The sequence below is a fragment of the Paralichthys olivaceus genome, chromosome 15, assembly GCF_024713975.1.
Source record: "Paralichthys olivaceus isolate ysfri-2021 chromosome 15, ASM2471397v2, whole genome shotgun sequence".
NCBI lineage: Eukaryota > Metazoa > Chordata > Actinopteri > Pleuronectiformes > Paralichthyidae > Paralichthys > Paralichthys olivaceus.
Window position 1 is genome coordinate 18,460,909 of NC_091107.1, and position 27,385 is coordinate 18,488,293.

At 40.7% G+C, this 27,385-nt stretch overlaps 2 protein-coding genes across 5 annotated transcripts in view; both read right to left on the bottom strand.

Moving 5' to 3' along the window:
* Positions 1–3,887, bottom strand: part of srrm3 (serine/arginine repetitive matrix 3) — a 70,567-nt gene extending 66,680 nt beyond the window's left edge. The window contains exon 1 of one of the 2 annotated variants that reach the window (XM_020085402.2): positions 3,669–3,887. The gene's annotated coding sequence lies outside the window, so the exon portion shown is untranslated. The remainder of the gene's footprint in view (positions 1–3,668) is intronic. The other variant, XM_020085404.2, reaches the window with a different exon arrangement.
* A 644-nt stretch (positions 3,888–4,531) lies between these two features.
* On the bottom strand, positions 4,532–26,173 carry LOC109628340 (carbohydrate-responsive element-binding protein). 3 transcript variants are annotated; one of them, XM_020085409.2, is made up of 16 exons: positions 25,801–26,173; positions 23,697–23,803; positions 23,417–23,499; positions 23,148–23,237; positions 21,962–22,003; positions 17,121–17,295; positions 15,582–15,662; positions 11,806–12,504; positions 11,628–11,701; positions 10,254–10,524; positions 9,183–9,298; positions 8,905–9,027; positions 8,554–8,681; positions 7,556–7,679; positions 5,947–6,076; positions 4,532–5,828 (listed from the first exon to the last, which is right to left on the bottom strand). In XM_020085409.2, the coding sequence occupies exons 1-16, from the start codon at positions 26,112–26,114 to the stop codon at positions 5,665–5,667; spliced, it is 2,721 nt and encodes a 906-aa protein (XP_019940968.2). In that variant the 5' UTR covers positions 26,115–26,173; the 3' UTR covers positions 4,532–5,664. The 3 variants fall into 3 exon arrangements, 2 of the variants coding, with proteins under 2 accessions (XP_019940968.2, XP_019940969.2); XM_020085410.2 differs by having other exon boundaries at positions 5,373–5,828; positions 10,254–10,521; XR_002202647.2 differs by having other exon boundaries at positions 5,688–5,828; positions 5,947–6,071.
* Positions 26,174–27,385: the final 1,212 nt, after the last annotated feature.

Genomic DNA, 27,385 nt, shown 5'->3' on the forward strand with positions numbered 1-27,385 from the left:
AAACGGATTGTTTTGTTTTCATATCTGCATTTTGAAGAAATAAAACACACATGATTTGTCTCACTCTCAGATGTTTGGATCTTGTCCCCTGCAGTAAACAGTCGTCTTTTACTACAGCAAACAAAGATTTATTAAGCATTTAACATTTTCATTAACTGTGGAAGAAGTCGTGACTGGAATCATTTTAATTATCTCTGACAGATTTTCTCATTTTAACAACAAGGGTAACATAACTGTATTTAATGTAGCTGTGTTGATGAAGGCATGTCTTGTATAAATCAGGCCTATTTTATTTTCTATACATGTATACACGTTTTTGCGGCACAATGTAAGGCAAACTCCTCTCCTCCAGTCCAAAAACCAATTAGATTATCTGAGTCCAGTTTATTTTAGTCACATTTAAGAGGGATCATTGATGGGATTCAGATTGTGAAAACATATTATTTAATTTGTTTGATTAAGATAATTTACAGTCATTATCATAATCATCAATTGACACACAGTGACTCACTAATGAAGACAATGGGGTGTTACACAATGGGTCGAAAATTATTGGTTTTACTGGCAGTGAAGACGCTTTTGGAACAAAACCAAAAACCAATATGGTGAAATTTAATTTAAGTTTCCTATTAGCATAAAGTGTCTTACATATCTTTGTGATACATTGTGAGGGGGGCTAAGTTGCCACTGGTGGTGTGAGGTCTAGTTCAATCTTCTACTCTGATCACTGTGATAAATTGCTTCAAAAATGGGCAAAATTAATCACAGTTTCCTTTATATTTTGCTTCCACTTTGCCAAAATGGCACCGCAGTGAAACTACAAATTCTGCGAAAGTGGATTTGAGACAGGAACACAGACTGACAAGCTTTTTAAGTAAAAAAAAACAGAGGAACTACCTCCTGCAGAGAAATACAGCCCAGCTACGCTATGGCCCTCACTCTGCCAGATCAAGCACAGTTTTGAGGAGAATCAGAAAGTAATAAGCCTGATTTTCTTATTTCTTGTGAATCCGAGTGTAGCTGGCATTGCTTTCTTTGAAAGAGCAGAGACACCCCTGCTGTGCTCTAACACTGCAGCAATTTGTATGTTTTTCTTCTTTTCCACACTATCAGACCACATCATGATATCTGGCTATGGTGCTTTGACACTCGGTAAATGGTACTTGCCTGATACACTTGAGGCCCATAAAACCCCTAACCTTTCCATCCTCCCTGTGCAACACTCCGTTCATCTGTCCCCCTCTCTGTCTCCCCCTCTTGAGGCTTCACCAGCCGCAGCTTCGCCCTTCAGGAGAGCTGAGGAAGAAGGAAGTAGGACAGGAGGAGGAGCAGTGTGTCTGCCAGCAGGTTGAGATGGGAGCATAGGGAGGCAGGAATACACTGACAGTGGCTGCATGTGGCGAGGAAGGACAGCGAGGAAAGGCACTGAAATGCTGCAGAGCAGGAAGAAAAGGAGGATGGGGGAGTATCACTGCTCATCTAGGAACAATGTCAATGACGAGCAGGCAGGAGACAGATGCATTGTGGAGAAAGACAGACGGCAGCGGAAGATACGCAGAGAGTGACGGATGTTTCTCTTACACCTCCACAAGCAGCCACATCCTAATACAAGCTAATCCCTCTATCAGCCTCTTACCTCACCTGGGCCAATATCTCTCTACCAGAAAATGGAAGACTGCTTTCCCGAGATCGTGCACTCAGTATTTCTCTTTGGCCAGACAGGCACAGTGGTGCCCGCCGCCCCACGCAGCTGAGTATTTGGTCAGCACTGTCACCGTCCTGTTCACACACACAGCTCCTGCTGACGTTTCCCTTTTTACCTGAGCAGCGTGTCATGAACTGAGTGCTGACGACTGATTCACTGGGTGTTCGGACGACTGAGCCAAGAAAAATATTGTGCTATGTCGGCAGTAGACATTTGAATGAAGGTTTGAACAGCTGCGTTTCCTAATATAATCTGAATGGGATTAATGGATGGTGAGTTCAATTAATAACAAATATTTTCACTATTGATTCATCTGCTGATTATTTTTTGGGGGGTAAATCAATTTTCTTTAGAAAAAGTCAGGAAAAAGACAGAGAACAGCAAATTATCAGAAGAGAAGCCAGTTGTTTTTGTTTAGTTTGTGAGTTTAATGGATTATCCGACTGTTCGTTTCAGCTCTAGTATTAATATTTTGTGTCAGAGGACAATTCACAAGCAATACAACTATCACTTGACCTTTCCCATAACTGTGTTTTATAAAGTCCAGTGTATTTTTCCTCCAAATACAATATCATATTTTGCTTGTGCATTTGTTTTGGTATTTGTTATATTATATGTCAGGGTTATATAGTAGCCTCCACAATGCAACGCTGCAAAACAAAAGGAAGCATATTGGTTTGTTTCATCTTTCAGAACGTCCTCAATCCAGGGCTGTAAATGATCATTATTATAAGTATTAAATAATCTGCTTAATATAATAATTGTTATCAATTAAATGTCAGAAAATGGGGAAAATTACTTTTTTTTTCAAATTTTTATCCAAATAACAGTTTTCAATCACAGATGAAGAAACCTGGAATATTTGACTTATTTGTAAATTAAATTGCATATATTTTTATGTAAAACTAAATTAATCATTATCAGGTGATCACTTGGTTCCCGATAATCATGTTTTTTTTCATCTATGAATTGACAAGTCCTTGCAGTTCAAACATCGAACTCTAAAACATCTGCGCTTTCAAATCATGCAGAGTCTGGCAAACTGACATTTCCTCTACGCACATGGTTCTGTGAAATATTTGTGAACACTCAAGCAGGCTGCTCATGAGATCTGATGCTTTAGCCCACCAGCACTAGATGAGAGGAGGATTCACACAATGTTAATGATGTTGAGGCTTTTGAAACCCGTCAGCTGCCTCAGATATAAATAAGAGATCAACTTCCCCCAATGTCTGTGATTCAGTAGGAGGATTTACAGCTCCTGTGATTCAGAGGACAAACATTCACAAAAATAAAGCAGCTTTTTCACTTAGCATGACCTTACAACCCTTCAGTCTATTCACAATATCCTGACAATCACCCAGACTGTACAGTGTTCAACATGAAGGAGAAAACTCCTCACCAAACTCCATTCGGATTTCTACGTCTTTTCACAAGTCCCGTTTCATATCATTAAATATAAGTCACAACCACGTTTTAGGCGATGATATGTGTATTGTGATATTTACCATCCTGTTCGTCGGCCTCTAAACGCAGTTATATTCTGCCACTGAAATTAGGGCGTTTTAAACACGCAATTCAGCCACTAATTAAAAAGATACACAATTTTCCAGGAGGAATGGAGATGTAGGTTAAACATCCCAGGGCACTGGCTCGGGGGGGGGGGGGGGGGGGGGTTGTACATAGACGGCAGCTGGCCACGGTGAATTGAAACCGATGAGTTATAAAACACCACCATCTGCAACGCGAGGAGAGGCTGAACACTGAACACATGCGATACACTGAAGAGTCCCTGTTTCCAACAAACACGAAGAAATGTACGAGGTGCGCACGTAAACAACGACCCAGCACCGAAGAGATGAACCAGGAAGGGAAGGGGGAGCTCGTTCCTCCCCGGCGATGCCCGTTATCATCCCTGCCTCCAACAACTTGATCCTATCCGAGCTTCTTCGGAAACTCTTACCTCCTCCGCGGTGCTCTGCCTCGCTGCTGTGCGGCTTCTCGGGCAAGTACAGGCGGCTATCGTCTCGGTGCGGCTCGGTAGTCGGGAGCGGGGTCGGTGGTGGTGCTGATGCGGAGCCGTGGCTTCCAGTCGCCCCTCTTCAGGGTTAGCTAGCCCCGCTGCCTCCGCTCGGCTGGTGGTGCTGAAGTGGACAGCGCACCGAGCAGCTCTGGAACAAAACACACAGCACACACTGCGGCTTGTCCCGCCCGCCTGCGGCACAGCGCCCTCTGTCGGGCCGGAGGAGCGTCCGCAGCGCAGCGTGGAGATCCGTGGAGTCAAAAAGCACTGGGAGAGCGCCACCTAGCGTGCCCCTTCCGCTGTTTTGTCTCAGTATGAAGGTGTCCGAAGCATCAGCACCTCTGCTTATTTGCTCGCTCTTCCTTTTCAGACATTCATGTCTCAAACAGGCTGTTTTCATTGCAGCTATTTTGACATACAGAAGGAAGATGACACAGCTGTCAGGGGAAATTTTGGGTTCAGCATCTTGCCCAAAGACACTCCACCGTGCAGAATGGAGGAGACTGGGATCAAACTGCTGACCTTCTGGTAAGTGGACGACCAGCTGAATCTCCTGAGCCTCACCCTGCTGTAAAGCAAATCTGAAAACTGTGACATGTCCCATGCGAGGTCTAAACACTTTCAGTCCACTACATAGTGAGTATGGGTTAGTGGTGATTTCGGACACAGCCCATGTTCTAAGCAACCTTTTTCTCAACCCTGCATAAAGCAGAACGGAGCCTTGTGAGAAATAGATGTACCAAAGAGGTTTTCCTCTCAACTCCAGGACTGTTTTGAATGTACTTTTACATTTAAGCACCTGTTTTAATACCGTTTTTATTCAATTGAATGCTTGTGTTCTTTATAATAATTTATTAGACTGTTATTATGTCTGTATGTTGCTTTCTGTACCAATGGGATACTGAATTTCACATAAGTCAGGGCCATAGTTTAACTTTTTTCTTGGTTCTAAGGGACCCTGTAATATATTTCATGTTATGGTTTTGGACAAAACTGACATGAAAATCTAAAAACAGAGCACCTGTCCTTAGTCTAGCATAAAAGTATATGGTAGTATAATTTTCATTTGAGCCTGGACCATGTGTCACATGTAATGAGTCCTGGTGGTCTGCAGACTCCACTTTAAGAGCCATCCATCCATTATTTATGTCATGGTGCAACGGGGAGCGGCACCAAATCCCAATCCAATTTCGGAAAGAGGCGGGGTCCCTAGACAGGTTGCCCGGTCATCATAGCCGATATATAAAAAGAAAAAACACCATTCACACTCATGCCTATGGTCGATTTAGGGTCTCCGATTAACCTATACCCCATTTGAAGCTCATTGGACTGTGGGGTTGAAACTGTAGTACCTGGAGAAAATCCATGCAGACACAAGGAGAAAATCCACACAGAAAGTCCCTGACCGAACCGGGATTCAAACCAAGAACCTACTTGCTGTGAAGCTAATATTATAAAATACCTCTGTTCATTTTCCTGATACATTTCCTGATGTATGGTTCCAAATTGAGCTTTAGATAAATGGGAGTTGTAGTCAGACACATTACACAGAGGAAGGGTCGGAAACTGAAGGCAGTAACACAGAAAAGATAAAGCAGTGACGTCACAATAATAGATAATAAATGCAGCTGTCAACTAATGTAAACAGATTATTTTAACAGCGATTGAATTCTCCTCAGTAACTGACTTTTCTTTCAACTCATGAACTTCTGCTTTGACAAAGAACACTGAGGCAGAGAAACAATTACAGCTTTTAAGCATATAACAAGCTTTTAGGCCCATAACGTATACATTCTTTTTGCAGCTGGTGAGTTTTATATGGAATATACTTATTAACAGTCTCAGAAGAGGTGGGACGATTTTTTTAATCATTCCAGGCTCCGCTCTGGCTCTCTGTCTCCTTTACACTGTGTTCCACTGGGTGTGTTCTTCAGGGTCACATGGGGTGTACATTGTCCCAGGTGGTTGCCTGTAAGGAGTTGTCCGGGGCAGCAGAGGGGTCGCCCTGGGTGACGGCGAGGGTGGCCTGCTCTGGGAGGAGGCTGGGGTCTGTCAGGATGGCCGTGGTGGTGCTCAGTTGGCGGAGTGATCTCAGAACCACTGATGAGACATGACAAAGACAACTTTCAGATATGGAGAAAGGAAAACACATGGAGGGATGGCATTATGATCAAACTGTTGGTTGAAAATATTGGTTTTACATCACGACTGGACTTACTGGGTCTGAGGGAAGGCAGGGTGCAGTGCTGGTCCAGCCAGGACAGGGTGGATCTATAGAGGTCCTCGGCGCTGGCAGTGGACACCATTGCATTATAGGACTCGAACAGCGGCTCTATGATGACACTGAACTGATGCTGAGTTAAGGAAGGGCCCATAGAAAATGTGAATTCAAGATAAGTGTTAAATAGTGTTTGAATCTAAATATAAAGCTTAATTCCTCCAAAAAAGAATAAAGCCAACAATCTCAATATGTTTTGACTTGGTACTCAATTCTCACTGGTTCTTACTGCAGACATAAATCTTTAAAATAATCTCATAAAAATATAGTTTCATTAAAAAAAGCACTATTTCCAGATTGATACACATTTGGTGCAGTAGGTGCAGCAGCAGATTTGTGAATGTGGATCAAATAAACTACAGGGACCATAGTCCGGAACATGTTCAGTGCAATGATGTGGCTCACTGATGCATTTAAACATTTTTACCTCAACATTGTTCGTCTATTAGTAATTTAGTATTGAACAAAATCTACTGGATGGATTACCACATAACTTAGTGGAAGGATGCAGTATGGGTCAGACAAGAACCCGTTCACTCCAGGGTGTTTTTGTCATCTAACAATTTATAACAATTGGATACTGATAAAATCTGGACAATTTAGGGAACTGATTTCTATGAGTGTGTATACTTTGATGTGGCCTTATTGTATTACAGGGAGCTGTTAGGCCTGGCGGGGCTATATGCTCTTCTGAGTGATCCCCCAGTTTTGTATTAATATTAATATAATGTTGGTTGTGGTCTTTTCATGTGATTAAAACAAGGAGCTGGTAAATGTTGCTTATCTTGAATCTGAGAGAAAGCATCCTCTTGGAAAACCTTTGTATTTAAATAAGGACACTTTAAGAGCAGATCAAGAGAAAAGCACAATCTCCAAAGGAACCATCAGGAAATATATTAATATTCATGGAGAAGAAACCCCCTCGAGGTGTTTTTGTGCAACACACAAACATGATAAAATCATTATCTAATCTTCTAATCTTGCCTCCAAGATGAGGGCAGCAGTAATGGATTAGGTGATCACTAAGAGAAGAGTTATGTATTACATTTACATAATAATTTTTTAAACCAACGCACACAGTTGTTTTATCTCCCTGACAAGGCCTGGAATGATCATGTGCTTTGTCTGAATTAAAACTTCACTGAAATAATAAAACCCAAGTTTGGATATTTACCATTCAGTATGTACCGGACCAAAGGCTAAATTTAAGAGGAGATTTTCCCTGCCATAATTTAATTTATAAACACTATCTTTCTCAGTATCTGTCCAGGTTGGAACAATACTCAGTGTAATAAGCTCATTTGGATTCTTGGATAAAGGTTTTAGGGAACGAGACATAATTTGAAATTCCTCCAAAAGACTGACGAAGCCAAATCAAATGCTGCAGCCAACTACAGTACTGAAACATAAGATGCTCAGGCAGGAACAGAGGGGTACATTTAGTACACAGCGCTTAATTATACTGCTGAATTAGTTTTATGCAGATTAGGTAAGTTTTTAAAGTCATGTCTGTTTTAATTAACTTGCAGATTTACATTCACAGGGATACGATCCAGAACTTCCAGTTTTGCAGAGTCTGCACCCGGACGTACTCTCTGAACTTCTGCCGCATGTGGTCGAAGCGCTGCCGTGTGATGGGCACGCCGGTGGCTGGTAGCTGCTGCTGACATGCACTGCACGGACACACACACACACACACACACACACACACACACACACACACACACACACACACACAGTGAGTCAACAGCCCCCGTACCACAACAGACACACACTGTTCAGGATGCATTAGACGAACATATCTGTAACACGACTAGTGAATTTCATTATCACTTTCTTCTAGCAGTTGTAATGACTTCAGCTGATCATTAATTTATATCACATGAATATAAAACAATGCTTCTATTCGACAGAGTAATAGGGCCGCTTAAGGAGAAAAAGAAATCAGAGATTTTTAAATTAAAATTGTAATATTACAAGAATAAAGTCATAACTTCAAGCTATATGTCATGTTAGATGGAGAGCTCAGCCTGTTGTCTGTGTTAAACGGAGGAATGTGGAGCATCCTGTCTCGTTGTACTTTGGTATAAGTTTCACATATAACAAAATATCTTTTGTCACAACAGCATCACATTTCATTTCAAGTATCAGGTCTTAGAAAAGATTGTGTAAGAAACGGAGTATTCTGCAAAAGGAACCAGGAGGACATTGCCTCATGAATCTCCGGCGAGCTCTCCCTGCAGCTTTCTCCCAAAAATGTATTTTACTTTATTCTTGAAATGTTATTTCATCTCAATTAAGACATTATTCTCATAATATTATAACTTTGTTCTTGTAATATTACTAAATTATTCTTGAATACTCATATAGCCAAATATATTACAAAATATTTCTTTGTAGAGAGTAAAGTGTTCATCATAACTGCAGAATATCCAACAATCCTAATGGAAATACTTACACTCATATTGATGCACGCACACACACACGCACACACACACACACACAGTGTGAGAGACAGTAGAAGTCAGGCCGAGCTAAAGGTCTCACTTGATGGCAGAGTTGAGGAGCTGGATTTCCTCTCGGAGTCTCTGAGCCTCCTCGTGCAGCTGAGCTCTCTCCTGCTGCATCTTACCGATGTACTCGCCCGTCTTCTGCAGTGTGGTGGCTTTACTGATCTGCGACGGCACACAGAGGATCACCACGTCAGCCATACTGAGCACCACAGTTAGTCACAAATACTAAATATATCTGCGGTTACATTCTTAATAATAAGGTCTGTTATCATCTGCATTCATTCAAGTTGTCCTGTTCAACTCTGCATCAGCTCCACGCAGTGTGGCCTCCACCTCTCAGCACATCTCCACAGTATCTATGCAGCGGCACATCTTTTCACAGTACCTTTATGCTTGGCTGAGAGCTGAGTGTTGTCACAAGGTTATGTAAAGTGTCAAATCCCAGTTTGATGTTGAAACGCCTCTTCTGCTCTGCTGAGATGTGAGTTATCCTCCTGGTCTCGGTTTGCTGCAGACATCATTTTTAGAAATGTGCACTGAGATTGACGAGCTGGAACAGTTTCTCTTTACTTTTCACTTTTCACATATTTAACATTCAACATGGAAGTTCAATGGCTTCATGTCCTGTTAAACAGCAGCCTGAATGAGATGAGTATGTATTACCTTACTTGACTCTATCTTTCCATGGACTGAGAAGCTTGACTGTGGGGACTCTGGGTTGGAGACTTTGTCCAAAGGGTTTGGTGTTGATGTTCTCCCTGGATGTTCTGCAAAATTAACTAAAACAAACAGATAAAAACGTTTTATTAAAATCATGTGTACATGGATGACTCCTGCAAATGTACATTTTCTTTACCATAATCTCTGCTTTGTACTGTGTACCTTAAAATCTGGATAGCAGAGTAATCTGATTTATATTGCTTTCCATCATCTTTTCATCCAATACTATGATTGTTCGTGCTGTGACTTCTACAGTAATCTTTATTCAACCTGACCTTTTGGCTACTTACCCACTCACAATAGATGAGAACACAGAGGAACAAATATAGATGTGTTGAAAGGTGCCATTATCTGTTTATAAAGATGGATGACGCATCTCCATTTTCCTCCCACTATCCTGAAATGAAGCTTAAATATCGCGGATAAGAACACGGCCATTGTGCACTGATAATCTGGAGCCAGAGTCTATATGGTAGTGATCAGGGGATAGAGCCACAGTATCAAAATCGTCTCAGCTGTAAATATTGACGTTTCACCCCATTTTTATAGCCTCAGATAACTAATTCAAACAAAACATAATGGACATATGAACAATTGAACAAACATCAATGTGACAAGAACTATGTTAAATGACAGATGTCATCTTTGATTGGATTTTTGACTTTTTAGTTTGGAAAATATCCCCTAACATGGAGGAGGCAGGGTGACCAATATATATGACAGATACTGCAGCCAGCCACCAGGGGGCGAGTGAGACGTGTGACAGTCATTCATAACACACCACACTGTGTGGTAATTATCCAAAACTCATAAAAGATGGTCAATTGTTATATGATTAATTAATTAATTTCTAATCAGTTGATAAGAAAGTTGAATAAAAGCATTTTATTTTTTCTAAACCAGTAGTCAGATTATATTTTTCTTTCTATTTATCTTTGACAAGCTGATTCATTATTTCTTTACAAAATGTGAATCCTAAGTGCATTTAGAAAATAAAAGTTCTGAGGGCCTCACCAGATAAGCTGCTCTTGTCGGTGCCGTAGAGCTGGACAGGAGACAGTTTCTCAGTCTTGGGAATGAGGAGGATTGTGCCGGTATGTGCAGAGCCGTGGGCTAGCAGGGTAGACACCCCCAGGCACCCGGAGGTGCTGGCGTGAGGTCTGCTGTGACCCAGGGCGGCACTCTGGCCGTGCAGAGGCGTCAACACGGACATCCCCACAGGCCAGCCGGCTACCTGCTGCAGCTGCGAAGCTGCTCCTCCAACATGTGCGCTGCGGCTTGACTGCTAAACACACAACCTCTACTTAGGATGATGTTCTACACAATGCCCGTTAGAGGAAGTCAATCAAGCATTTAGCATTTTAGTTTATACATTTGATGTTTTGTTTCTTTCTCTTGGAAAATCATTAAGTTTCATGATAATCTCTTTTTTTTTTTTTACAGTAAATCAGTCAAGTGTACCACAGCGCAGATTCAGCACAGATCATTTACACAATAAAGGACAACCCACCATTAACATAAAATGAAATACAATAAAACTATGGACACTTGGGGATGTATAGCCATTAATAAACAAATATACCTTATATTTTGTTCTTCCCCATCACTGATTCTACCCAACCCATGTGTTCATACGACGAAGTCTTAATCATTATATTACTCCATTCTTTTCCCATTGATATCTAGGATTTTACCAGTTTTCTAATATGAGTCTTACAGACTTGATGAGACCAAATTTTACTAACACTGAATTTGCAATTTGTTGTTTTAGGAATCATTGATCTGTCTGAGGTTGTTTTTTATGCTGTTAAACTCTTTTTTTAGGTGGTTTCTTCTAAATGTAGTCGACCGTTAAAGGCACCTTGTTGCACCTTGAGGCAAATTGTGATGTGTGAATATGGGCTATACAAATATATACTAATCCATTCAGGGTTAGTTGAACAGCAGGGGTCACTGGAGCACAAAGAATCAAGGTTTCATACCTCTGATCATCTACAGCATTTACAGCTGGTGTCTAAGAACCCAGACGGATCAAATGTGTCCTTGTCTGTTTCTGAAACTTGTTTGAAACAATGTTTGGGAGCAATTCTGTACCATTATGAAAAGCTATAAAGTAAAAATGCTGAAGTTTAAATTGAAGATGACCCCAAACCGAACATAAGAGGTAATACACAGAGTAATGATAAAATACTGGAGTGTAGCTTCAAACTTATCATTTAGATAGGAGAGGGGCATAATAATAAATGTTATTATTATTATTGTTAATATAAAGATTATCATTATTATTATATAGCATTTCCCAAAATGTCTAACTATTCCCTTAGGTTGTTTGACGCAGACATGCTGTACCCAGCCACTGACTGTATCAACACAATGTGACAGTCTTACCGTGGAGCTGGGCAATGATGACCTCTGACCTTTGGCTGTCACTAGAGTTGAGTCCAATCCCAGCGATGGTTTCCCTGAAAACACAAAACCCATACTTCTTTTTCCTCACAAAAAAAAACCTACTTTTTTTTCTGATTAACTGATGTTAAAGCCAGAATGTTGTAGTGAGCTGACTCACGTTCCCGGCCACCGGAGAGCAGTTGAGCGAGGCAGCTAGTGGGTGCGGGGGCAATAAACTGGGAGCCAGATGGAGCGATAGAGGGACCAACTATCCTCGCTCCCCCCGTCTTTTTCTTGTGCTTCCCCCTGACCCCAGGGACGGCCACCTGCTTCGGGACTGAGAAGCAGTGGGCTGTGGCGACAGAGGGCAGCGTCGCCTGGAGCGGGTCAGACATGTCGGCAGGGTAACCGAGAGAGTGGCAGGGAGTCTGGGCGTGTGTATCCACCATGAGTGGGAAGCTGTGACCCTGCTGCACAGAGCCCTGGGCCCCCATGGTAGAGGCGGTGTGGGTGATGACAGTGGAGGTCACACTGTTCGTCGTGTAGTTGCCAAACTTGTGGGATGGTGAGTGCAAAAAAGGCATAGTGGCCATAGTGGCCGGCTGCTCGATGCTGGTGGTGAACGCTATAGAAACAGGTGAATTGGGGTACATCTGGTGTCCATATGACATGGCTTCTGATCCGATGCTGGACGAGTGGTATTCGCTGCAGCCCTGGCCTGGCCTTGTCTGGTCCGGCTGAGTATTGGATGAGGACAGCTGAGATAAACTCTCAGAAGACAGATTGGCAAATGCTGTGCTGGATGAGCTCTGGAAAAAACTGCAGTCAGCAAAACCAGTCTGCTCAATGGGCTGGTCCTTGTAGTTCATAAAGATATCTGAGGAAAACACTCACACTGTTAATCTCACATTCTGAACACTGACACTGCTGCGACGAGGGAAATTATAAAAATACAGAAAAAAAAGTTCTTGTCTTGTTGAATTTGAGTCAATGAGAAAAAAGTGCATATTCATCTCAAACCACACAGAATACTACATTTCTGACAATATATTGTCGCCTCACTTGTTTATTAGGGTACAATGGATTCCTGGTTAAATCATATATAATCTATTCTCCAACAGTACCTGTCCAGTTTGGTCCATACTCCTACTACAAACATGGGATGTGTAATGTCTAAATTAAAATCAATTAACAAAATGCCTTTTTTTAACAATAAAAATCAATTTGTGAATAAATAGCACATGCTGTCAACTCCACCAAGGAGGTTATGTTTTCATTTTGTTTGTCTGTTTGTTTGTTAATTTGTCAGCAGGATTAAGCAAAAACTACTCAACCAATTTCCATGAAATCTTTGGGAGGAGCATGACGAAAGGAAGGACAAGTTGAATTCTGGTGCGGATCCGGCTCAGGTGCGGATACAGGACTTTTTTTTCACTTTCACTTTAATTTCTCAACATTTACTTCATGGAAGTGACGCACACACACACACACACACACACACACACACACACTGCATTACGACAGTGGACTGTAGGATGTATGTGTCTTTCACAAACTTAGTAGTAGCCAGAGGGCTGTTGGATTGCTTCACAAGCAGGCCACAACAACCACAGCCAACGTGCCCCTGAGCTAGGACCTAAACCTCAGCCTGCCTCCTCTGTCCTGTATGAAGCTTCTCTGCTGACTTTGTCTTGCTGCAGGCGAGCTGTTCTGTCTCCAGAGCAGCCTGAGGCTATATAAAAAAACATTTCCTGCCTCTCACAGTCTGGGGGACATATTAACAAGTATTAATTTATAAAAGGATTCAGGAGTCAGTCAGTAGATAATTCATTATTTTGCACTAAAACTAAATGTTTCACCACTTGGTTGCAGTGGATCCCTTTCTCTAAAGGATGACAAATGCACAGAAAATACAGCAGAAAGTTCCCTGACTGCTTGCTGAGTTCTCCTCATATGTTTTTAGACTAAATGACTTTTAAATGTGTGTGTGTTTGTCAATGTCACCTGCGCTCTGATCTGTGGAGCACAGAATTTTTGTTCCCACCTATGCTGTATTATGGGAGGGAAAAAATAAAGCTGAATCTAAACCTTCACACAAACAGAGGCAACCTTCAAAATGATGTCAGTATATTATATATCAGAGCTGCTTCCACAGCTCATGAAACAGAGGTCGTCCGGCCCCCCAGAGGGAGATGATACAACTGTCAAAAGCGGTTCCCTGCTTTTGAAATGGTAAATTTAAGATAATCATTTTTTGTTTGTAAAGACAGTTTGATTTTTTTTGCCCCATCACTCACTGTTGTCCTCTCAGGCACTAACTAATGTGACTTTCACTCTCACAAACACACTCAATAGAACCCATTCTAAACCAAATCCCTGGTTCAGACGATTTCATGTAGATGTACAGTAGTTGGGTGCTTGGAGCAAGAGGGGGCAAGGACATTAGCCTTGCTCTGCCAAGGATCCCAAAACCTGGATCCACTTGTTTATCCAGATCTGCTTTGGAATTGAATGTGTTCTTTCTTTGATCATCCCACATCAAATCTGTCACCAAATCCGCCTTCTTCCACCTCAAAAATATTTCCAGATTCCGGCCCTAACTCCCGTGGCAGAAACCCTCACCCACGCCTTCATCACCTCCTGCTTGGATTACTGAATACAGAACTATGTACAAAACTCCGACGACAGAGTTCTCACCCACACTAAGCCCTGGCAGCACATCACCCCAACCCTCATTCACCTCCACTGGCTCCTGATAAAGGCCCGCATTAACTACAAACTACTTCTCACTTACAAATCTCTCCATGCCCTAGCCTCACTGTATTTAACCGACGTCATCCAAGCCTACACTCCGCTCAGAAGGTTACGATCATCGAACTCAGGTTTGCTCTCCATCCCCAACACCAAACTCCGAACTTTTGGAGACAGAGCCTTCAGTGTCGGAGCCCCCGCCCTCTGGAACTCTCTCCCTGTCGAAATATGCAACGCTGAATCTGTCGAAATCTTCCAAAAACTCCTCAAGCACAACCTCTGCCTTTGGCCTCAGTTAATGCTCCACACTGCTGCAAAAATTTTTTATTTTTTCTTTTCTCTTCTGTCTTTTCTCTTCTATCTTGTCCTTGGGTCCCGTGACAGACGCTTTATAAATTCAAGTCATTATTATTATTATTATTATTATCCTCAACTCGTACACAACATTTCATGGAAATCAATAAAGTAGTAGTTGCCATGGTAACAATCATGAAATCAAGATGAAAACACAATCTCCTTATCAGATATAACTATTTCCAGTCTAAAATATGTAATTTTATTTTGAATATTTAAGTATATTTCTTTTTTCTCCTCAACCATCAGGTGAGCCCAAGTGATTATCAAACACCCATGAGGTGTCTGGACCCCAAAGTTAAGAATCACTGTTTTAGAGAAGGAAACCTCCCTGCCCATCCCTTTATTTATCCTTTGCCCTATAGTTGGTGTCAGAGCCGGGGGTCACAGTTAAATACATCCTCTTTCACTTCCCCCTCCCTCAGCTCCTCCCTTCTGTTGACCCCCCTTTAACCCCCGTGGGCCAAATAATATACTGCAGACACAGCACATCCACAGAGGAGTGCCATTCGAGGTCAGATTTTTATGATCAGGAAAAACAATTAGCTGTACATTTATTTTTAAAAACTTAACACCAGACTATTTTATTTATTTAACCAATTTAATTTGGAAAATAATGAAAACGAAAAAAGTTTTTTTTCTGCAGTGTTTCTAATTTTATAATCCCTGCAAAAGAAAAGCAATTCTCAGCGCTGACTGAAGTTCACAAACATCAAACTGTGATTAAATGATTAACTCTGCAGGACAAAGATGAGCAGCTGAAACACCATGGATGAGATAAGAAGCTAAATCTGACTGATCTGCTGCCACAACATGTGAAGATACCACTGGAAGACAGACAGAGAGTACCTGGTATATCCATGAAATCATCCAGGTTGGGCTGCAGCGGAGTCACCCCTGGCTGCATTATATCAGCATTGCTGGTGTAGGCTGAAGAGGAAGGACAACGAGATAGAAAAAATGTGTGTGAGTGCATCTGTCAATGTGTCACTAATTTGCTTTCTTGCAGAGAGGCAGATGAAAAGATCATTATCGATCTCTAATGTCTGTCCTTTTCATCACAGTGACAAGACAAAGTCTGTGAAGCATTCCTCACTCTAGTCGAAGGTTAAGGGCAGAGGATGTCGCACCTCGTTTAACCCCATGAGGCAAACTCGGATTTTTGAATATAGCCTATAAGAATAAAATTTGATTGATTAGATTGATTAATTGATTTAGAATAACCTGTTTTTCTCCATTAACTGGTTGCTGTGAACTAGCCTGCATTTAACTTTCATTGTGCTGGTGACATATTAGGTGAACTCTTTGATTTATTAACTGGTCGTTGTTTTCTGCAGCTGCGGATCAGACCTGAACAATGTCAATTATTCCCACCCACATGCTTCAGCTCAGACATGTTCTTGAGATGTCTCCTGTAAACTCTTGATGCCTTAGTGCCTCGGCCACTCTAACAGGTGAGTTTTCTGTTTTACGTCAGTGTTCGGGGTCATTTTCCTGCTGCATCACCAGCTGACAACCAGTGGAAGGTGGTGATGCAGCAGGTAATTATCTTCATGACCCTGACAAGAAGATAAGTAAATATGATACACAGATACATTTGCACATCAGCTCCTCAGTCATGATGCTACCTTCACTGTGCTTCATGTTAGCATTAGTGTTATTAATAGATTTGTAAAGAGTTTATTGCTAAATGTAACTTTAAATTAAGGTCTGATCAAATTAAATAAATATAATAAAAGTTACTCTACTCAAAAAGAGTAAAAACAGAAAGTTGCTGTGTATTTGTTGACTATTTCTCGGTGGTTTAGTTGAAATTGAGGATGATAAATGTACATAGTTTACTTTTTTTGTGTCTTAACGCTGGACTACGCTAACCTCTCCTGGCTGTGATCTTACATTGAATGAACAGTTATAGAATGAGTCTGGTATCAGTTATCTCAGAAAGAAAACAAATATATTAATAAAATAATGAATATAAATAGAAAACAAATAAAAAAAACTCCCTTAAATAGTCATGACTAAATAAGCAACAACCAAATGTATCACTGCAAAAATCTAAAGATTTTTCAGGGCTGTATGTTTGTGATTTGATCAGATTTGTTTGAATTAGAGAATTTATCACAGAACTGTATTCAAAAATACAAAATCCTGATTGGTGCCTGCAGCATTATATGTCCTCACTAAATGCAGAAGTCATTTTTTTGAAAATAATAATTTTTACAAGCTTTAAAACATAAAGTATAACTAACAGTATCACTGTATATCCAAAGATTGGAAATTCACATCTCATTATATATCATTCTATATTGCATACATACAGTATATGTGATCTATCCTTTACATTATATTTGAGGCTGGGGGCAAAGTCACAGTGTAATGACTACTTACTGTCGTGCTGGTCGCTGTCCCAGGCGCATGGTTTTTGCGTCATGGTGAACAGGGTGTCAGAGATGTCAGACAGAAGGCAGTCCAGGTCAAACATGTGGGCCGCCACCGGAGCTGCCTCAGGCTCCTGGTACATCTGATTGTTCCATTTGTCCAGCTTGGCCTGGCCGATCTGACCCTGCAGCACATCAGCCACAGAGAACAACAGTCAATGTCTGATCCATCCATCAGAGGGCGCCCTGCACACAGGTCTGCGAAGGCCTGAATGCAGAATAGTGCATTGATGGAATTTAGCCCCACCTGAATACATCCAGCATTAATGGTAAAAACAAAAATGTAATAATACACACCCAACTCCCTTCGTATTTAAAATGAATGGATCCAGTTACTAAAATACAAATATCTAAACAGCAAGCCCAATTGAATCCACATACAAAATTACATACATATAGCATATTGGATCAATGTATCCATTATCAAATCCAGCCAGCCAAACAGCAATTCAGTCCAATGGTCTGTTCTCTTCTCTAAACCCAGTTAACGAAACTCACAGAGAATGAAGCTCTTGACTCAGGTTTTTCCCTCAGTTTTGGAAGTGTGGCGCTACATTTATAGGGAAGCCCAGACGGAGGCGTGAACAGTTTTGATTACGTCTTAGCACACGACATACCCGCTGGTAATTTATTTATTCACCCCTCGATTATTTTTCTTTGCGGGAGAATATAAGTGAAAACCAGCAGAAATGAGGTAAGATTGCTGTGTGCATATATGCATGTGTGTGTCCCTGCGTGTAAATACAGTGCATGATGAAAAAGCACTTTTGACATATTGTTCAAAAACACTAGCCCCTCACAGATTCTCATTATGTCGCCTTTGTTCATTTCTTTATTTTGATGTCTCACCGTTTCAGTAAGAGCAGCGGGCCTTTGTCCCTGACCTAATTCTGGTGGCACTTTCACATTCACGTGCGGGTGAACAGGAAGACTTGAGGCCTAAAACAAACTGCTGTTGCCTGGGTGAAGAAAAGAAAAATGACACCAAATTTCTCACTTCCGATTGGGAAAATTCAAAAACTTTTAAGGGCTTTCCTACAACTGGGTGGTGCACTGCATTAAATGTGTGGCATGAAATAAACAAATATTCTGAAATGATATTATATTGACATTAAAATATGTAGGCAGATATGAGATCTTGATGCTAAAACACTATGTCTCAATCCCTCTAGATTCCGAAATTGGGTCCATGGACCACTGCCAGGGGTCCATGAAAAGTTGCCAGAAACATTCCATGTTTTATATTATTTAATATTTGTCTTAGACATGTCAAATTATTCCGAGGGACACACCTCCGCTCTAGATAGCTGTGATGCAGTATTTGCAGGACTGCTCCAGAGAGCAAACGTCCTCGACTTCAAGAACCAGAGAATATGAGCAAGGGGATACAGGAGGGTGCTTTTAACACAAATACAAAATTTTAAAACACATGCAACAAACATACAACACAAATACACAGATCACTCAGCCTCTCCCAGAGAAAAATCAGATTCGATCCAATGACGTAAATAATAAGTCAATTACAGAGCACAAATAGACAGGAATGGATGTATACACAGAAATTAAAAGCATTAAAGCAAGTTGTCTTGAGATGAGGTCATGAATTTGTTTTTTTCTTAAGCAATTGAAAGAGGAAGATAAGACCAGTCTGATGGAGCTGTGTATTATAACGTCCTGCATCTGAAGAAAGTTCTGGGTGTGAAAAAAGAAGGGATGCTGCATATGCCTGAGGTGATATGAAGAAAAATGGAACCAAACATCTGTCTACAATATGAAAGACAATTAAAGAAGATGAACTGACACCAGTGAAAAAACTTTCTAAATTCAAAGTGATTCATATGTAAAACAATGGTCAGTTCTATTATCGAGGTGAAACCTCGACTGTAGTAGTAGATGAACCATGACTGAAAACATGTTTTGAAGATTTTGGCAATAATATAAGAAATAGGAATTGGCAAATAATTGTTTACACAGGAGTATCTTGGGAAATAGGTATAGCTGTAATTGCCATATCGAAATAAACAAGAAGACAGAGACAAATTAAATGAATCTGCAAGGGGATAAATTATAATGAGCAGCAACTTTAGCTTCCAAACCATCATGAGAAGCAAAACTAATTTCCTTTAACTAAAATAGTGTATATCATGGAACATGATTTTTCTAACGGAAAATGTATTGAAATAGGGGAAAACAAAAACCGATTAAAAGCATGGGAAAGCATCAGAAATAATCATATGGTGAATTTGGATTGGTTTTATAATATTTGGTTAGTTTTATTGAGAATACAGTTCATTTGTTTCCAGAACAGTCTGGGGTTATACAAATCCTGCATAATAACAAACTGTATGGTATTTGGATTTTGTAGTCTTTGTTTTGGTTTTACATGCATTCCTGTGATATTAGGCTTTACCTGTGTGTTTGAAAAGGCTGATAAGATGTGAACTGATGTCTACCTTTGACTCTTATTCAGTGGCATGTTCATCACTTACTTAACTCAATTCAGAATAAGAGACAGTCCATCACCAACAAAAGGAATTAACTGAAATCTATTCAGATTAATAGGAGTCATATATTGAATAAAACAATTTAAATTTTACATTCTACTGTCTCAGTCTAATAGTTTTCATAGGACAAGTGGCATTTAAGTTTTCCTGACACTGAATATAACAGAGTGATCAGTTACAAAAATCTGATTGAATTCCCCCATCAGGTCTCCAGACGATCAGAGATGAGGACAGATGATCTGCTCTGGCTGATTCATTGATTCTCTATGTGAGGTCTACGGTTACAAATACATTAGTGGGAGAGCAATCAAGCCAGTTACTGTTAATGTCCCCCAAAACAATCACTTCATCATGCCTCTTAATAGAATCAATAGTTTGAAATATATCATTTGCATTCTGGAGCAAAGGGAACCTATAAATATTACCAAATTGTTTGTTACCATGAAGAATAATGCTAATGAAAAGACTTTCAAATGGCTCTACCAATCAGTAACGAGGTCTGCAGCGACCCCAACTCCTCCAGACGCCCTGTCAGCACCACACAGAACATACCGGACATGGTGAAGTGTAACTGTGGCTCTGAGGGAATCACTTTTTAAACCGAGGTTCCTGCGTTTACGATGAGCAGTTTTCTGATTCAAAAAAGTAAAGAGGTCAGAAAAGTTGAGAGAAAAGAAAAAGTGAAGGGGGATGGGAGAGACACCTTCCAAATACATAATCCATTATGTCAACAACACAGACAGACATGACTCACAGAGAGGAAAAGACAAAAACAACTTAAAACCAAGGCCAACCAATTGACCCACTCAGAGCTTCGTCTCCTTCAATGCAGTAATGTAATGAATATAACGGCACATTTAGGAGACTGATATTTACGAGTGTGTGAAATTTGGAGCAGCTTCATTGAATTTAAGGGAACTGTTGCACCTTGGTGGAGGAATGTGCTCTATTGAGTGACATTCTAGTTCAGTCTGGTTCACTGTGGAGTACCGCCCAACCAACCTACATTGGTATCTATAGAGCTGTAGCCTGGCTACAGATCAATAGTAATACTCAATCACTATCAAAGTACAAACTTCTGATTGGTTGAACGGTCCACTCCCCATGTTGAAGCACAGAGTTCCTGCTACAGCCTTTATTTATAACCTGGTTCAGGAGCCTGGGAGGACTTTGTTTCACTCTTAAAATGATTGACTAAGTTTTAATATGAGGACCGGCAGTGTAGTAGTAGTTTACAATAGTCTCTAAAAGATGTGATCACCAAAAGCTGTTAAAAGGCAACATTTAGTGTAAGATTATAAAGCTATTGTCCCTGCCTAAATCAGAATGTAAAAGATTTTATGAGGAAAAACACACTAACTTTATTTAGCCAATTCAATTTCAAATGAGGCTTTGATAGCAGCAAAGTGTTATAAAGTAAATGACTTAAACAAACATTACAATAACAACTTCTAGGATTTCAAGCGAATATTGCAGGTGTTGTTTTTACAGCCACTGCAAATAATCGGTTCAGTCAAATGCGAGATAACACTTTGGGAACACGGAGCATAAAAGCAGCTCCAGGAATCTTTGACCTTTCAGATATGTGCTGAGATATGTGCTGACATGGGTCTTTTCATGTGCTGCACAGTACACAAACAATTTGATCTGCAGACACACACAGACAGTCGTGCTCTTAACTGTGACCGCAGTTCAAATGTGGGCGTCCAGTGCAACAGAAAGGTGAAAGAATAGTAATAGTGGGGCCGTGATTTGCGAAGGCACGAGTATACGATCATGAATGAGGTGCTTCGCCACAGTCCCTCCCCTCTCTTTGCTTTTCTCCTATTTTTCCTCTTGATCTTTTGTTTGTTTTTCGCCTCAGTGACGTCAAACTCACGGGCCCACCGCTGAACTAGGTCAGATTTGATGACATTAAATTCTGCAGCTATTTCACCTGAATACAGATGAAGCCTGATAAGATGTGAGAGAGGTATTGTCGCTGCAGGAAATGCGTCAGTTGACTACAAATGGTGGACCAAGTCGTTTTGCACGTTTCTGTTTCTATTAAGTGTTTTTTCCCTCTCTAGTTAATCACGGGAGGCTATTGGCTGTTTGGACTTTGATGATCATAAAAACATAAAACAATGCCAGCAGGTTAACACCCACGCGCACACACACACACACAGAATCTGGGCCTATTAGCCAAATTCAGCCTTCAAGGATGAAAATTATTGTTTCTCTTCATTTGTGTTTTTTTCATGATAGGAGTTGATAATAATGAGACTTGACATGTGTGTTGTCATACCTCTTGCAGCATTGATAGAATATCATCCTTCTTTTTCTGAAGCTGCAAAGAGAGAGCAAGAGAAACTGTTTCATTGATGACAAAGCAAAGAGACGTGGTAGAAGCAGGTAATGTTTTCCCTGTGTTTGTTTTGTGTGTTGACATGCTAACAACAGTGCAACTGGCACTGATCATGTCATTATTTTTGCAGGAGTTTGGACCCAAACTAAAGTACAAAACAAATTCAAATTTGAGCTGCATCCGGCTGGGGACACGAATGTTTGCAGCTAATATGTGCAACATTTTACAGCTATCAATCCAAAATGACGGTGGCCCAGAGAGCTCAACGCAATGCAACTTCAGAAAACACATGCAAAACATCATCAATCTGTCAACACATGCACTGCAACTAGAAAGCGCAAAGCAAATACTCTCAACACATCTGAAGTATTTCCAGGGGACACTAAAAAGGGATGAAAATTGCCTGTGCTGTTTGTTGCCATTATTTGAGTCTCAAGAACTTACCGATGTTGACTATCCCGGACCCTCAGTGTTAAAAATTATGAATTGTGTAAAAGAAAATGCTTATTTTAACAATTTATATTGTTTTTCTGATAAATGCTGTTAACTTTGCATTAGCCCTGTGTATAATGTTAGACTACCAATTCAAGTAATCGGACGAAATACACTTCATTGAGAAACAGACTAACGTCATGTTAAGGAGCTGTTCTTTATCTTTATCAGATCAACAACGCCACAGTAAAGACAATACATGTTGATCTGAAAAAGACTTGACGTTTGCCTGTTTCTTAAATAATTCAGTGTTAGGGTTTGTCGTGCATTATGTGTTAGCATGTGCTTGTGTTGTCAAATTGATGAAGATTTTTTCTCCCTTCATAGTGTCTATTTGCATGTGTTTCTTCTCAAGTTGTAATGTGTTGAGCTCTCAGGGCCACCATACAAGAGTTGTTGAGACATTACAACACATATATCAATCAATGTCTTTATGGTTGTTTTGCTAATCTAGTTAATTTGCAAATATTTGTTAGGGTACATGAATATAATAAAATTTTGATATTTTACAGGAAAAATCCATCCCTACAGTCAGAGGACTACATCTTGTATGTATATCAGTACAAAATGTTATATCAATCCAATCCCCAGAGCCACGAGCATACAGCTCAAAATATAAATTGAGTTCTCTCACCCTCTTCTTATAGTAAATCCTCCACTTATGATACTCCCTGATCACCACCTCAATCCTTCTCTTCCAGTAGCTGCCCTCCAACACGATCGCCTGTTGATGTGGAACACAAATATTAAAATCACACACGTCCAGGGTCATTAGCTTGTAATACAAACATTTAGCCTCAGCAATATACATCTAAAATAATATGCATTAATAATGTAATCAAAAAGAACCCATCTTATACTACAAGACTTATTTAAAAATTCCTAAAAAAACAGAGGACTCACTTGAGGCTTTCGATGGGCATCGCCCTCAGAGCCCTCTAGAGGGGTGACGAAGCCACACACTGAGCTCTTCTTCCTCTCCCCATCTAAAGATACAGCAGATAAATAGCAAGAAAATCAGAAAAAATAATTTAGATTTATTATAAAAAAAGTGGATCCCTTAGTTTGGAATCACTAGTTTGTGTGGATTTATTTATTTATTTATTTATTTTATTCCAATTTCTGTTGCTTTTGGTGTAACGTCATTGTCCATCATGAGGAAGGGGAAGAGTGGCGGCCTCACACTGAATGTACCACCCTCTCCAGATGGCATTGTTCAGACGAATCTTATCCCTCCACAGCAGCCGCAGACCTTTAAAAGACTTCCACTTCGGTGAGACGATCTTACCACTGCAACAGAGGGAGAGAAGTCTTTGAAGAATATCAACGTAAAAATGATGATGCTGATGATTTGTTTGTGGGAAATGTGCAGTGTTCAATATTTTTTTTCTCTTCATGATCGGCGGCACTGACAAATGACAAAATACTCTTTGGAGAAAAAAATGACACAGTGGAAAATCTCAGTGGCCACATCTGTTAGAAACCTGTCCTGATTTTGACTAATAGTGTCCAATCAGCTTGTTCACCAGTGCACTGCAAACATCTTGCACTATTTTTCCAGTGTCCCTCATCCTGTTGAGTGCTGAGAGGAGGCCCCATGATGTGAGGTGCTTGGGAAGTTGCTAGGAAGCCAGAGGGAGTCATTTTCAACATGCTCTTAATGGAGTGTCATCGCTGTCAGGATGAGAACTCATTAACACCAGTCCAGTTAATGACAAATAACTGCGCTATACCTGCTCCACATTATAGTTCCACATCAACAGTCCTTAAGGGGAACGTGGTCTGATTTTATCGGAAACCTTCTTTCTTCAGGGGTTATTGTGCAACTGTCATGAAACTACTGATACAAAGTGGCTTGAAAGAAAAATATCTTCTCTGCATCAGTTGTTGTTGGGAACTCGAACTGAAAGATGTTTTTAAAGAGTAAGAGCAGGAGATTTTTTTGCAAGGGTGCATGTGTGCTCCAGATATGCACCTAAATGCAAACTAGCATGGTTCATCTTTCCATTAACACAGTTTATATGTAATAACCTGAAATAAGCACAGTGTTAAGTCAAAGCAAAGGGCCAACTAAAATAAATGGAAGGCATCATTTCAGGATCTTCTCTGCTTTCCCTCAGTTACACTGTAGTCTGCCCGGTGCTGCCAACTAGTATCAAAGTCCAGTTTTCACTTAAGATTTTCCAAGCTATTGCACAAGAGGCTGCAAAAACCTCTCTTTTCCAACAAAACCACTCAGTGGGCTGAAAACTGAAATTTAACTTTACAGTTTTAAAAGGGAAATGCATGTGCAGAAATAAAATTCCTGGCATAGTTGAAGGTGGAGCTCTCTCTGTGTCTGTGGCTCTTAAAAATACATCTAGAGAGGAGATCCCTGCACGGGGAAAGATCATATTCTTATAAATTATACCCTGCTGGGTTATTTTTCTAAATAAGTTGCTGCAAACAAGAAACCGCGGCCATGTGGTCCGTCATTGTGAAAACCAGCAGCTTGAAAATGAATGCCATCTAACCAAGGTGTTGCTATGAAGGTGCTTGAAGCATCATGTCACTCTTGTTCAGGGTGACCACCACTGTCTGCATGCCAAGCTTCAGCAGATTCTACTGCAGAACTTGTTAGAAAATTAAAGAGAAAGTCAGCTCAGTTTTCATTATGGCCCTCGTAAATTGCTGTTTTTAAATATTATTTTTTAATAAATCATACAAAGTAATCATAATTGTCGCACCTCTCTTGTTCAGGATGCCCCCCACTACCTGTATGTCAGGTTTTACTGCAGACAAATTTAGGAAATTAAAGGGAAATCAACTTAATTTTCATTATGGTACTGATAAATTGCTCAAATTAAATATCACTAAAAACATTTTGTCGAAGAATCTCACCTCACTCTTGTCCATGGTGACCACCACTGGCTGCATGTCAAGTTTCAAGTATTTGTAATGTAGAAATGTTAAGGAAACTAAAGGCAACATCCGCTCAGTTGTCATTATGGCATTCATAACTTTCCCATTACCATAAACAAGAGGGAGTTGAAAATACCATTGTGAAGATGTAACAATCCACTTCATTACACTTGTTTATGTGCAGAAATTAAAATCTGTTTTACTTTTTTATCAAGCGTCCACAACAAGTGACATTAAACTTTGTTTTTCGTCCTTGGTGAAACATGGAGCCGTGAACACGCTCACTAAACCACTGAAAGTAATGGCTGCAGTTCCAGGAGAAGAAGCGGCTGAACTGAGCTCAGGCAGGTTTTCACGTGGTTCCAGAGAAGGCAGCAGGGACCCACCTGTAGGCCAGGGACATGCACTCAAACAGGCGGGTCAGAGTGGGGTCGATGCTCAGGCTGCCGGAGCGGTAGCGGTAGGTCTGACACCACGTCCTGTTCACCGTGTCGAAGTCGTACCTCAGCGACTCGCCACTTTCCCTCCTGCGCGGTTCGGGGTCGGTGTGCGGCGACGACACCATGAAGTGTCCGCTGTGGATGACCTGGATTAAGGGGAAGGAGCGGGTGGACGGCGCCGCCCGAGCCGGGCCCACCTCCGGCTCCGGGTCCGACTCCCATGGGTCGTGGAGCTGGCTCTGTCCTTTCCCCGCCATCATGCGTAGTTCCCTCACTGTGGACTTCTCCTGCAGACTGTGAACTTTCTCCTCAGATGACTCCCCCCTCCTCCTCCTCCTCCCTCCGCCCCCCCCTGTTTTCTCCTGATGTTCCAGCTCTGCTCACATCTGTCAGCTGAGACACATCTGTCCACCTCAGCAGCTGCACACCTCTGAGCTCTGCTGTTGTAACAGCAGATCATTCTGTCAACTTCCTGAGGACAATAATCATTAACAGACCCCTGCTGAGGAGGTCCTCAGAAAAGATAACAGCCATACATCTGGACTCTAATACAGGCTCATCATCAATTCCAATGAAATATTATTAGAGCATTTCCATATGTTGTTGTCTCTACTTATTCTAAATTCCATTCAGGATCTATCTATCTATCTGTCTATCTATCTCTCTCTCTCTATCTATCTATCTATCTGTTTATCTGTCACTCTCTCTCTCTATCTATCTATATACAGTATCTATCTATCTATATCTATCTATCTATCTATCTATCTGTCTGTCTATCTATCTGTCTATCTATCTATCTGTTTATCTATTTATCTCTATATCAATTTCTTTATCTATTTATTCAAATTCATATTCAGAGGAGATTTATTGGCATGGGAAACAGACATACGTTGCCAAAACAAGAGTAAAAACAACAATGTACATAGAAGAATTCTGACTGTGTCGTTAGAAATTTAAACATATAATTAAAAAAATAACTTAATAAAATAGAAATATGTGGATTTGCAGTTAAAAAGAAAAGTTAGTGAGAGCTATATAAACAGTACAACTTTTTTTTTAATAATCGTTTTTAAAAATATTTGTTCTGTATGTATGTTCAGTGAGTGTGTCTGTGTACAGATATCAGCACAGTGCAAATGGTCGGTGCAGAATACACTGGTGATTGATAGCCTTCACGGTGGCTGTTTTCTATTGGACGCCCTTTTTTGGTCACAACAGTTCACAAATCTTGCTGCTGTGTTTGCACATTGCTGTGTTTTTGTTATCAGCCATGTTTTCAAAGTCCTTTTGGTAGGCTGTAATCTGTGGGTAGTGTCTGTCTGATGTGGTTTAAATGTGCAGCTCAGTTTCCACCTCCTGCCGTGTGCAGTGGGTGCACAGACTTTCTTGTCTGGGGAACCAGGTCTGCCTGTAGTGGCCTCTCTCCACGACCAGGCTGTGTTCACTGAGTCTGTACATGGTCAAGGCAGGTAATCTGCCACTGAGCATTCTGTTTAGGGCCGAATAGCATTCCAGTTGGCTCTGGTTCTTG

What these genes read in the sequence shown, in the direction of transcription:
- LOC109628340 (XM_020085409.2), bottom strand. Translation starts at nt 26,114, where the DNA reads ATGATGGCGGGGAAAGGACAGAGCCAGCTCCACGACCCATGGGAGTCG. An exon ending in ATGCCCATCGAAAGCCTCAA is followed by an intron (nt 23,238 to 23,416) that starts GTGAGTCCTCTG and finishes CCACATCAACAG; the next exon opens with GCGATCGTGTTGGAGGGCAG. An exon ending in TGATTTCATGGATATACCAG is followed by an intron (nt 12,505 to 15,581) that starts GTACTCTCTGTC and finishes TGTTTTCCTCAG; the next exon opens with ATATCTTTATGAACTACAAG.